Source organism: Ostrinia furnacalis, unplaced genomic scaffold, assembly GCF_004193835.3.
Source record: "Ostrinia furnacalis isolate ACB-3 unplaced genomic scaffold, ASM419383v2 OfSCF5444, whole genome shotgun sequence".
In the NCBI taxonomy this organism is placed as follows: Eukaryota; Metazoa; Arthropoda; class Insecta; order Lepidoptera; family Crambidae; genus Ostrinia; species Ostrinia furnacalis.
The window spans coordinates 454,507-468,510 of record NW_021135683.1 but is presented as its reverse complement, the minus strand read 5'-3'; the positions used below and the strand labels follow the sequence as shown (position 1 = coordinate 468,510).

The following is a 14,004-nucleotide window of genomic DNA, read 5'->3' as shown; positions in this document are numbered from 1 at the left end:
TTAACAAAACCTATAACTTAAGACTACTTATACAAATATAATAATCAGTACAGTTGGACATATACAGGGTGTCCCAAAAAGTAGTGTCAAGCCGAAACCCAGAGCCAGACTGCTTAGTAAGAAAGGAGAATCAACTAATCCGTTGAGTATTTTAAATAAAAATATTTGATCCTTGTGCTCTCGGCAAACTAGTAAGGATTCAATTTTATTGGAATCAAAGTTCCTAAACCTGTATTTTAAACGTTTTACAAACTTATTCTGAATTCCCTCCAACATATTTATGTACACTTGGAATACATCGGGTTCCAAACAGGCGATGCATAGGTACTCTAACTGATAGCAAACGTAAGAGTTATAAAGTAAAATAATTAACGTTTTAACATTTTTAAAATCGGTACTTTGACGCAAAATAAATCCAAGTAATCTATACGCTTTTGCTATAATTATATTAATATGAGGTTCAAAGTATAAGCCACAATCCAGTTGAACACCAAGATCTCTCACCTCGGTGGCCCTCTTTAAAGATGTATCATAAAGTTTGTAGTCAAATTCTAGAACTTTTTTCTTCCTAGTAAAGGTTACATTTGTCTACATTTAAATAAAGTCCGTTACGAGAGTAATACTCACATAACCGTTTAAGATCACTTTGAAGCAATTCACAATCATTTATAGATATTCGGCGATTACTTAAATGATTGTCCAAGCACACAACTTATCTCGTCGTAGGAGCCAAAGCAAAGGCAAGGAGGGACAGTCGTCAACAGGATTCTTCCAGAACCCATCAACATTAGCCGCGGGCCGCGGCCCAAGTCCGTCAATCCGCGTGAATCAACAAAACGGTAAATGCCGAGGTATACTAAGGTATACTATTGTCGAATAATCGATGAATTCCTGCTACCGCAACTGCATCCCGGCTACAAAAACAGAGTGCCATTTCAGCAAAATGTTGACACAACACACACGACTAGATTCTCGATGAAGAAACTGAGGACGCATTTTTTCAAATCAATTGATCAGCTATTGCGAATATCTCAAATCAAAGGTTTACAACAACAATCCTCAAACGATTCAGGCTCTGCAAGAAAATATCCGCCCTGAAGTTGCAGGAATTTCACAATTAATTTGCAAATTTAAGGGTTCAGTTGCAAGAGCGCCATGAGCGAAACGGGCGTTATTTAGACGACATTATCTTCAAAAAAAATCTCCAGTTTGTATTTTAATAAAAATTCCCCTTGGACACCCTTTATTATGACATGACAGAGCATAAAAATCTGAAGTCACGCAGACATTTGACGTAACAAAAACCACCCCTCCTCTCCCTCAGGCACTGACTGAGTTGCGCGCTAGAACTAGTTGGTAATACTTTTTTTTGGTAAAATACTAAGTAGCTTTATCTTTTCAAATAATTAATTTTCAGCAAGCTGGAAATCATACTTTCATCTGGATCCTGAATGCGTGTAAGTAATCCGAGTTTGCACAATCCCAAGAAGTAAGCATAACTTTTAGGAGCCAAGTTGGTATATTTAATATTTGGCTCCTAAAGGTTATGCTTACTTATTTAACAGCTCTTTTTTGGTAGTTATTATGTTTCTGTTTTACAAGTTCAAAACAGACCTTATTACAAAAAAGTAAAACACAAACAAAATGGCATTTCCATAATAAATAACAATATAAACAAGTGTTCAACAAGCGTCTAACTTTTCACAGTTTATTAGATTTTTAACAATTTAAGCCTAATAGCAAATCTATAGTACAGTAATTTAAAGAGCCCTAGATAGGGCACTTTAAAGATGAATCATTTGTATTAAAAATTGTCCATAGTAGTCTTGCTTCCATTCGGATCAAGATATTTACTCAACCTATGACAAAAGTTGAAGTTTCTATATTCAATTTTCATTTTCTTTCATGAAAAATTGAGACAAAGCAATCCAATTTCGAAGATTGTGTAGTTACATTTAAGTTATGTGGACCACTTACGGTAGTACCTATGAATCTGCAACTTCAATAAACTTGAACTTATTGCGCAACATGCAAAAAATTGCAGAATTTTCAGATTGTGTAAAATTATCTAAAAGTCATCAAACTATGAGACTTTGTTGTAAGAGATACTGAATTACTGAAATAATAATTATACATAGTAATTTTGTCAGAACAATACCAGTATTTATTTAAATACTATTTAATTTGAAATTATTACTATTCATATTTGTATTCATGTAACAAACCACATAATTATGTTATTCTAACAAGATTTTCCTAAACAGACCAATTGACAAAAACAACTGTATTTTTTTTCTATCCACAATAAGCCACACTGTTGACTGGAACTTTCATATTGGTTTTACACTTTTATATGTAATTATGACATCTAAAACCAAAAATTTGACCAACCAAAACTACCTATATTGAAATGTATTTCGTTGATTTTCGTATTAGAATCCAGCGTCCAGCGATCGAAGACAAAACGAATACAGACACAAATAACCGCATATTAAGCTAACAGAAAATGCGAGACAAACTAACAGAAGAAAGACAAAAATTGATTCTTCGAAGATAGACAGCAGTTAGTTTAACACCTAGGTACTTCACGCCGGACTCCAGAACAAATTAGAGAAGGCGGTAAACCTTACAAGGGGCTCACAAGTATTCAGTAAAGAGTGTTACAATCAAAGCCACCAAGCTGAAGATTGAGGATGGAGAACCATTTCACAAAGCCCGAGCAGCGTACCTTTGGAAGAAGTTTGAAAGATTCTTTTTAGTTTTGTTGAATCTCTATGTTTTGAAATTCGTAATCTGCCTGTCCAGATTACCGCGAGTACCGCGACCGAAGCGAAAAAAACCTCCACAAATCAAATGTCAAAACGTAAACAACTTTTTTAAACGTCACTTTTATTCAGTGTTGCCGACATAAAAAACTAAAGGGACGTGCCGCAGTTTATTCAATTACTATCGTAATACTCTAGTGATAGATTGTACTTAATACGATTCAGTAAATCTTTTAGAAGTATTGTCGGGGTATCCAGAATGTAAACGTAAGATACTTAATAATTAAAGAGAAGTTATTATTAAAATGCTATACAAAAACAATTACGAACTAAAGTTGCTGACATGGCCTGACGGATTAGCAAGCTAAAGTGGCAATAGGCAGGGCATATAGTACGCAGAACTGACGGCCGATGGGGCAGCAAGGTTCTGGAATGGAGGCCGCGTACCGAAAAACGCAGCGTGGGACGTCCACCAACAAGGTGGACTGACGACATCAATCGATCAACGTGGAAAGCATTAGGGGAGGCCTATGTTCAGCAGTGGACGTCCTATGGCTGAAATGATGATGATGATGATAACAAAAAACAATTTAAACTGCCTACATCCGAAACTATCCAAAACTTTTGAATCGGTTACGGTTTCGGATATTTTTTATTTCGGATATCCGAGTTTCGTTTACGGTTACGGTTACGTATATCCATAACATCCCTTTATAGGGGCTAAAAAAATGCATTTTTTATTATTTTTATTTCACCGTTTTGTCGGCCTGATTAATATACGTACCTCTACAAAATTACAGCTCTCTAGTGCCAATAGTTTCTAAGCAAAACCTCAGACAGACAGACACAGACAGATGGACATAACGAAACTATAAGGGTTCCTTTTTTGGACTACGGAACCCTAAAAAATGGCAAAAATGATACGAATAATCGTAATTTATTTTACGCCACTCAGTTTTCATACGGATTGTACAATTGCCCATATCTCATTCAAATGAATGAGATATCGATTTTTGTATCATACATCATTATGGTTGCACTTTAAAAAAAAAGGTAAAGATTTTGACTGATTTTGACAAGACGGGGTGCTTGGAATTGATTTGCAAATTTTCCGAATATTCAGAAAAAAATCTGTGAAATTGCAAAAAAATCTGTAAGTTTAATATCGTTAAATTAAAAATGATGACCAACAAATATTTTGCATACTAATACATAACGCTATTGCTTTAAATTTTGGGTCTTAAAATGAAAAAAATCAAGACATTTTGAAATTTTATCGAAGCTGCAGACGTGGTACATTACACGAAACGATATTAAGGGAAATTAACAAAGTTTTTTAAATAGAGATTTACTGCAATTAATCTCATAAATGATTCATCTCACAATGTGTAGTCTGCTCTATATACAAGTCCTTAAGTAGCTTTGGGTGATTAATCGAAGATTCAAACCTATCAAAGAAGTCATGAAATTTACTTAAAATAACATGTAACTATCCGTAATTTCTCCTTTAAAATAATTTAAGCACTTTCTGAAATTACTTGTTGCTTCTTTTTGCACTTGCACACCTACCTATTTTCTAAAAAGATAAAAGCTTAGTAAACAAGAAGCACTTGAATAAATAACACAGCAGATTGTGGACGTGTTTCAGAATAATAAAATGGGTGGTTAATAAAGTATAAATTACATTGAATTCAAAATGAAGGTGTCCCTCGCCCAGTCGCACCCTGTTTACAAAGAAGGCAGACACCATCATGGAGTTACTCCAGGCAGTATGCAGGAGAAGTGGAACTTAAAACATGATACTTCAATATTTATCACAGATCACACCCAAGCGTCTTCACATAGGAAATTTTTGAGGGTAAGTGTTTGTTGTGATTTGATAGTTATTTACGAGTACAGGGTTGCAGTCCTGATATCAGCCTTTAATAATTGTGTCAGTTGAATTTGAAGATAACCTTGCACTCTAAAACATGTATTGGATTATATGGTTCAAATAAAATATCAATTTAAATAAGTACCAGACCTGGCCTTAAACAAAATAAGAAAAAGAATTAATACTGCGCCATGTAGAGAAATTGAAATGATGAATTTTAATTTCTGTGACGGGTCTGGGTGTGAGTATGTATAATATTTATGTATTTATAAAAAAAAAAAAGTATATAAGTAGTATATCCGTTAAGCTAGCACCCATAACACAAGCATTAAGTTGCTTACTTTGGGGCTAGCTGGCGCTGTGTGAAATTGTCCAAAGATTTATTTATTTAAATGTAGTCCCAAAGTCCCAAACTATGCAAAGCTTGTACTATAGGTACCAGTCAGCAGATAAATTACTTTTTTGTAAAGACATACATTTATAATGTGGATAGAAACCATACCAGACCAATGCAAACAAATATGTTCATTCAAACAAATGTTTGTACTGTGCGGGAATTGAACCCATGACCACTGGCATAGTCCGTTACAAACTACTACACCAAATGGCCAATTCCAGTAGACTAATTAATTGACCATAAACAAAACCAGTCACATTACTTGGTGTACTGTGAGTTGTGAGCACAGGGATCATACCTGCCTGCCTTACATAGGGAGAAACTTCTCTACCACTGTCATACAAGTTCACACTTCTGAGGTGGAATTGTGTAAAGCAATCGTAAACATTTGACAGTTCATAACGTACGATAAAGTCAGTTAAACAAAGCGTTTGACAGAATAATCGTACGTTATGAACTGTCAAATGATAACGATTGCTTTACACAATTCCACGGCTGGAGTCCCATGAAATTGACTCTGCAGTGACCAATTCTTTTTTTATTTCAGCGATGGAATCAACTGTCTCGCCTGCAAAGGTCGATAGTTTATGCTGTACTTGTGATTATTATAACTGTATTAGTATTGTTATACTCTTCAAAATTCAGGGATGAAAATGTAAATAAAAGTGATAAAGACAAAGTGGATCCGGTGAGTTCTAAATGCTTTTAATAATTTCAGTACTTTGTTCTTATGTATGGACGACAGCAAACCAAGTTAAACAAAGTGGTGTCTTATATTATTGTAATGCATGAATTCTAAAAATATGTTTTATCTCTCACACCGCTACTGTTGTCTCCTTGTATGTACTTAGTGATAATTTGGCTAGCCGCATTCTAATTAGTTGATAAGCAGCTATCATGTTTCCTGTTTTGAATGTGTTTGAAATTTTTAATTTAGACAGTAAAATGTATATTTGCTTATCTAATTTACTAATACAATTGTTTTAGGAACCTGTGAAAAATGTGTCTCTAGTCAAAGAACCAATAGCAGCACCAGCAGCTATTGTTCAACCCGTGAAAACTATTATAAAAAGTGAACACAATGAAAGGCCTACTTTCACCGGTAAGTCAATACTACAATGTACATTTCTATGCTGCATAAACTGAAATAGCCCACAGAACTGCCAAACATAAGTGGCAGTGGGCGGGGCACTTAACACTGATGGCTGTTGGGGCTAAAAGTATATGAAATGAACACATAAGAACTTTAAATTTATGTAATCGTTGAAGTTTTGTATAAGTTTATATAATTTTAAAATAAAAATGCCAATGTTTATGGCGTCCAATGTGACGCTCTGTTAAAAAAGTGGCCTCCGCAGAATAACAGCGTCCTGTTCTGGGTCTACCTCAGAGCAGGACACAATGCTGAGCGGATGCCATTTTGTTCCACAAATGTGCAAGTATTGTAAACTGTATACTGTAATAATTTAATATGTTGGGCCAAATAAAATATTTTCTTTCTTTCAAACTTGTAAAGCAGTCACAGCTAGTTAATCGTAAAGTAGGGTAAACCGTATAGCTATTGCCCACTTAAAGATTTCAAACACATTGAGNATCATGACTATACACCATTAGTTGAATATTAAATAACTTGCAAAAAAAATTTAACCTTTAGGCAAGTAATTCCTTAGTAAAATTGTTAAAGTCTTTACCTGTTTGAGTAACATTTTCACCCGTCTTGACAAAATCTGCCATAACTGTTTTTTTTTTGTGTTTCCTATTGTAAATTTTAAATCTACTGTACATTGATCTCGGAGCCATCTACTTAGTAAATTCAAATCTAACTAGAGTGATTCAAAGTCAGCACCTGACAATATTATTCTTAAAGCGGGCAATCACTACCAGTGGGCAATCACTCTCTGGTTTACCCTATCTGGTTTTGATTTAAAAGTTAATTATTTATTTTAGGTCCAACTACGGAACGTCAAGTGGCAGTCGTGCAGAGTTTTAAACATGCTTGGAAAGGTTACAAGGAACATGCATGGGGCCACGATAACTTGAAACCAGTTTCAGGCATGGCCTCGGACTGGTTCTCTCTTGGTCTGACTATTGTTGATGGACTTGACACAGCTTATATAATGGGACTTAAGCAAGGTTTGTGTTTGCTTGTTGGATTTAATATGCTCCTTATCTGTTAATTTTTCTAATGAGTATACAGAGATTTATAACGCTAACTTAAGATAGATTAAAAAAACTTATTCATTTTATTACAGAATTTGAGGAAGGCAAGCAGTGGATTATAGATCAATTGATTTTCACAAAGAATAAGGATGTAAATTTCTTTGAAGTTACTATACGAGTGCTTGGTGCATTGCTGACCAATTATCATTTTACTCAAGATGAGATGTTCCTTGAAAAAGCCGTATGTTAACATTGATTTCTGTAATGAGGGCTATTGCATTTTTGGCTTCACCAGTTGGCGCCATTGTAGAGTGTGGTACTGTTACTCGCCAGTGGCTTAGACAGTGATGCCAACTGGCAAGCAAGTGGTAAGACTATTGCATTTGCATTCACTAGGATGGCGCTATTGTGGAGTAAGGTTCTGTCAGTGGTGCCTAAAACTGTTAAGTATAAAAACGATAGCCCTCATTGTGAATTTTTGTTCTGTTCCTCATCCCTTTTTAATTTTAAAAATTGTATATTTACAGAAAGATTTAGGCGATCGTTTGATGGCGGCGTTCTCCTCGCCGTCCGGTATACCGTATTCCGACGTGAACCTTGGCACTCGCATGGCGCACGCGCCTGAGTGGTCCCACTACAGCACCACAGCTGAGGTCACCACTGTTCAGTTAGAGTTCCGAGAGTTGTCCAGGGCATCGGGCAATCCTGTGTTTGAGGTACACTTTTGGAATTCACCATTCATAATGGATCCTTTTAAATGTTTTTCAATGTTCAATTTTAAATTTTTTATTGCATATTAAGTGTTTATAATAAATTGGGGCTTAATCTCATTCAAAGTTTCAAATTGTACAGAAAAAAGTATCTATGTCGAAGATAAAAGGCTATAATATTAGTGCACTAACTTTTTATTTATTTATTTATTACTAGCTTTCCGCCCGCGGCTTCGCCCGCGTGGAATTTTGTCTGTCACAGAAAAACTTTATCGCGCGCGTCCCTGTTACAAAAACCGGGATAAAAACTATCCTATGTTCTTTCCCGGGACTCAAACCATCTCTATGCCAAATTTCATCAAAATCGGTTGCGAGGTTTAAGCGGGAAAGCGTAACAGACAGACAGACAGAGTTACTTTCGCATTTATAATATTAGTTGGGATTACATTGGGTCATGTTTTAATGACTTGAGAGACTTTCTGCATCTCCTCTATTCTCGCTAGTTACACATAGCACAATACAGTACACATAGTTTTGTTTAGAGTTACGATATCAAGCTAAACGAGTTATGATTTGTAATGTAGCTATTCTGGAACAAAAATGTGTAGTCTGATGAACTGTCGAGTGTCGACTTAACAATAGATTGTTCAAGATCGTGCCAGTTCAATATCTCTAATATAAATTGAACTCCAGGATGCGGCGTCAGCAGTGTCCGAGAAGATCCATCAGTTGCCAAAAAAGCACGGCTTGGTGCCGATATTCATAAACCCGAACACCGGCCACTTCCTGCCCCACGCCACCATCACCCTCGGCGCTCGTGGCGACAGCTACTACGAGTACTTACTCAAGCAGTGGCTACAGACCGGGAAGACCATCAATTAGTAAGTGGAAATCCGTGACGGTTTCGGAATAGCGTATTTTCTGCGCGTATTACGCTCGATAGACGTGTTTGCGCTCGTTCGGGCGTGTTCGTGCTCGTTCGGGTGTATTCGCCCGCGTCTAGATGAGTTTGCTCGAGAAATCGATAACAATATGGAAGGAATCTTTAGGTATCCTCTTGAAAATAATATTAAGAATGTCTGGGTTATTTCAAAATGCTTATATGACAAAGTTGTGGGTGAAAGTAATGTACAAAATTGTGATACGCGAAGAAAATAATTATTTTGAAATCTCCCTAATATTGACGATACAACTGTTCCGACTCAAGGTTATAATAATGACTAATTCCAACTGCTGTGCTAAACTTGCGTATTCTCAAATGACATTTTGTCCAAGAATTCAGTTATTTTAATTAACTTACTATGCTGTGCGTTCTCTTTAATTATTTATTATTATACATATAAAATGTACATAAGCAAGCTATGCGAATTCCAAGCGGCTCAAGCGCGATTGTCTAGCTTTGCTGGTTTCGACTGTTTGTTCGCAAACAAATGTGTTTAATATAGCACCAACGTCTCAAGACATTGTTTCTTTTCAGTTTGTTGGACGACTACATGACTGCGATAGAGGGCGTTCGCGAATTTCTTGCTAAGCGGTCGTCGCCTAATAAACACTTGTTTATTGGCGAGCTATCGGCCGGGTCAGAGGTGAGGCGTCTTTAAAGTATTACTCAATTAGTATGGTACTGACCCCTCGCCCACGGCGACTTTAAGAGCGCTTTCACATTTAGGCGATTTAGCAGCGCGACAGAGGCGCTTCCGAAAATTTCATACTATGTGACAGTGGATGCATGCCTTCGCATTATAAAAACGCTGCTGTCGCGCTTCTAACGCCCTAATGTGAAAGCTTAGTGGTGATGCTGTCGCGCTTTTCGTAAACGAGCGCGTTAGTCGCATTTGCAACGCGCTACAGAAGCGATGCCAACGCGCTACTAACACGCTACAGCATCGCGTTTGTATCGATGCTAACGCGTGACCGTATCGGATTAATTTTGTGCATCGTGTTTGCATCGCAAGAGAAGCGCGACAGTATCGCGTCCATCTAGCTAGTGGGTGGGACACCTGAGGGCTTAGTGTGAGTTTACATAAACGTCCTCACTAGTGAGCGCGTAAAAAAAAAGATATTAAATGTATGACGGATTGTGCAGTGCCCCTAGCGGAAACTTTCAAGAACTAAAATGTTCATGCCCTCTGCCCACACTACGTCTTTTCAGCCCCAAACTGCCATTAGCCCAGCATAATTTTTTGTTACAGTCATTCAATCCAAAGATGGACCACCTGACGTGTTTTTTACCAGGCACGCTGGCGCTGGGCCACGCTAACGGCCTGCCCGACTGGCACATGAAGATGGCGGAGGAACTCCTCTACACCTGCTACCTGACGTACGCGGCGCATCCCAGCTTCCTGGCTCCGGAGATAACACATTTCAACCTGGTTAGTATTAACTTCAGGATTTGCAGGCATAGACCTTAATAGAGGATCTTCCTTTAGGTGTTGACATTTTAGGCTATGAACTCATGGCGAGTTTTCACCCGCGCCCGCGGCGGTTGCGGGCCCGCAGCTTCTGTAGAATGCAGACACTTATGTAAAAATTAATGCACAACTCACGACGCGGTTTGTGAAGGACATTTATGAAGGACATCCTAAGCCTCAACTGCACCACCTTATCTTTAACCAATCTTTTTGTGTGGAGTTTGACATGTTGGCCTGCCCCATCTTACTTTACTATAAGAAATGTCAAAAATTGCTCACTCAATACAAAAAAGCACCAGGTAAGGTATTGTTATAGTTGAGGTTAAAATTAGATGGTGCAACCCGGCCTAAGTCTCACTCAAGTTTGACGTAAGGAAAACACTAACTTTAATAAATTTTTAAACTGTCTATTTATTTCAGGCGAGTGCTACTGACGATATGTATACGAAAACGGCTGACTCCCACAACTTACTGCGTCCTGAGTTCGTCGAGAGTCTTTGGTATATGTACCAGATTACTGGAAACACCACATTCCAGGATTGGGGATGGCAAATTTTCCAGGTCAGACGAATTTTCTTTATTATTTGAAAATAAGGATGATGACTGGGTAATGAAATCGAAATTCTATTTAGTCCGTCAGACAGATAATTACAAAATATTAGACTCATTTTTTTCCATAATCGAATAATTACAGTATTATGAGTTGAAATGTCGCGTGACGTCACTTTTGAGTAAAAATTCTACTCAAGTGTGACGTATCGCGCCATTTCAACTCGATGTAACACTGTTATTATTTAATTATGAAAGAAAATAAAAAATATGAGTCTAATATTTTCTAATTATCTGTGTGACGGACAAATAATTGAAATTTTGTCATCTAGCCTATTGCGATTTATACATGTAAATAATAAATTAATCCACTGTTTTCATTATCATTTCAGAGCTTAGAAAAATATGCGAAGGTGCCCAACGGTTACACATCGCTGGCCAACGTGAAATCCGAGAAACCTTTACAGCGAGACATGATGGAGACCTTCTTCCTTTCTGAAACGCTTAAATACCTGTACTTACTATTTAGCGACGACAGGTACATAATTGACTTAAATAAGTACGTCATCAACTCTGAAGCACATCCTCTGCCAATACACAAAAATTAGATGACTGAAATGACTGAACTATGTTTTAAACTATACCTATTGGTGTGTAGTGTGTGCAATTTAATCTTTCGACTGCGTGACGTAGTGCCTTCGTCACCACAGACTAGATATGTTAAGCCTAAGCTAATGGCTTCACTTGATGTTTGTATTTGTTCTAGTTGAACTTTGACTTTGACTTCAGTCAATACATAATATTATTAATTTGACATTGATGAAATACCAATTAAAAACCCTCGAACTTAACAATCAATTCAATCTGGCTTAATTATATTGGCCATACTGAGGCATACGCTACGTCTATTTAGTCGTACTACGACAATTTATTTTCAAGTGAAACAAATTTTAATCTAAGTGGCAAGAGCCTTGGGAATACATTAAGTAGTGGTAACTATTGTACTTAGTACAATTAATGTACGTTATGTGAAGTCCGTTTTAGCTTTGTATTGCATTTTCGTACTGGTATTTCAGATCTTATTTATTTACAAATCAAAAGTTAAAACTTTTGGTCTGGTTTTTACTTAATTTTAAATATTTTATAGAAACAGCTAGTTGTCATATCTGTTGTTCCTTCAAATGTAATCAATAAATTAGTAGGAAACAATCAGTATTTATGGTCCACCCACAGTAACTTCTCTTGATGACTCCGTAATATAATTATTCGTTTGAAAGGTTTAATGCGTACCTGTGCGTAGTGCGTAATTGAGTTACTTAAATATGTTATAATTTATTACCACAAATAATTTTAGTGAACGGCCAAATCGTTTAATGGATTCAGTATGTTTTCTAATTTAATGTAAAGATTGCGATACAAGGACGATAAAATTATACATTTTTAAGCATATTGCTAGTGTAAATATAAAATGATTAATTTAAATCTGTATACGAAGGTGATGCCTCGCCATTTTGTATTAAATTATTCGTTCCAAAGAGCGAGCCATATCTCTTTTTAAGAAAAACCTACTTTTGAGACTTATTTAGTCTCGTAAAAATATTCATATTGATTTATTTGCGATATTATTGACGAGCGGAATAAAGTATAAACCAATATACTTATTTTAATAATACAATTTTATTTGTGTTCGTAATCGTGTAGCATAAAAAACTGACTTGTTATACATCTTTGTTTTTGATAATCCTAGTCTATGGTTTTACTTATGGAGAGGATATCAAAATTGTTGTTTATAGTTTTAAGTAGATTTTATCTTTGATGAAAATACTTACATTTTGTTTATGTAAAGTAAATAAGATTTCGTCCACTTGTTTACTGGAGCTGTAGTTAAATTTAGTAAAATGTACTTTAAAATAACTATGTTTTTATTGATATAATGAAGGAGTTATTTTTATCTTAAAAATCTGAGGTGGAATTGTGTAAAGCAATCGTAATCATTTGACAGTTCATAACGTACGATAAAGTCAGTTAAACAAAGCGTTTGACAGAATAATCGTACGTTATGAACTGTCAAATGATAACGATTGCTTTACACAATTTCCACCTGTTGCTTATTCATATTGCTTTATATTTTTTCTTCTATCACTACTTAATTGATTTGTTTATTATAATTTGTAAGTAGGTAACGGACGACATGTAAATAAGTATTAATATGTATTGTTTGTTATATTTATTGTTTTAATTAATAATTTGACATTGAATTCAAGAATAAAGTATGTGTATATTATGTAATAATGAAATTACTTGCATTTATATAATAATGCGTAATATTTGTAAGTGCAATATCGTTATTTAACGATTTTGGAATCTTATTTGTAATATTAGGAAATGCGGAACTGATTATATGAAGCGTGGTGTCTTAGATTTGAACAGATTGCATTGCAGATATCTCAGTGTAATGTGTATTGTATTGTTTTCATGACTATCAGTAGTATGTTAATGTAATTGAAATTTATAAAATGTACCAAAAAATTAGAAAAATATTGTAGTAAATTGATGTCAAGAATACATTGTATGATAATATTTAATGTTTTATATAACTCTGTCTTCTTTTTTATTTAGTCATTTTTATAAGTTTAAATTTCGACGATAATTATTTTAGTTACCAAAACTAGTTTCATTTTTCTATGGATTTATACAGCGACGACTTGCAGTTGGATTTTAATCAATAGTAAGGCATTTAAGCGGAGTCCTTACTGAGTACTCCGTGTTCTTAACAGTGGCGTAGCGTGGCTTTTCGCCGCCCGGGGCCGTCCGGAAATCCGCCGCCCTTTATTTTAATTATAAATATTTTAAAGTGTAAATATTATATTGAATGGACTTCAGGTACACTATTCACCTTATTTGTTGAAAGTCAAAATAAACTACCACGCACTGCTTCAGAAGGAAAATACATTAAAGAGAAGCAATTGCTTGAAACCCACAGGAAGTTTGATTTTCTTAAATAGCTCAGCTTTATTATGTAACACTAGGTGTATAACNAATAGACCATTATTTTCTGTAATCGCTCCACTAAAGTGGTAAGTCGGAGATTCCGTTACATGTTTTTGACTTTCTTAGGACTAACTAATGTTTGCAATCC

General features: G+C 35.7%; 1 protein-coding gene across 2 annotated transcripts; it reads left to right on the top strand.

Moving 5' to 3' along the window:
* Positions 1 to 3,813: 3,813 nt before the first annotated feature.
* alpha-Man-Ib (alpha-Mannosidase class I b) lies at positions 3,814 to 12,852 on the top strand. Of its 2 annotated transcripts, none has more exons than XM_028316171.1 (12): positions 3,814 to 3,918; positions 4,414 to 4,623; positions 5,583 to 5,723; positions 6,023 to 6,137; positions 6,983 to 7,168; positions 7,288 to 7,436; positions 7,723 to 7,911; positions 8,599 to 8,786; positions 9,383 to 9,491; positions 10,098 to 10,277; positions 10,737 to 10,877; positions 11,258 to 12,852. In XM_028316171.1, exons 2-12 carry the CDS (start codon positions 4,462 to 4,464, stop codon positions 11,471 to 11,473), a joined length of 1,776 nt encoding a protein of 591 aa, XP_028171972.1. In that variant the 5' UTR covers positions 3,814 to 3,918; positions 4,414 to 4,461; the 3' UTR covers positions 11,474 to 12,852. The 2 variants fall into 2 exon arrangements, with proteins under 2 accessions (XP_028171972.1, XP_028171971.1); XM_028316170.1 differs by lacking the exon at positions 3,814 to 3,918 and adding an exon at positions 4,045 to 4,250 and having other exon boundaries at positions 11,258 to 11,473.
* Positions 12,853 to 14,004: the final 1,152 nt, after the last annotated feature.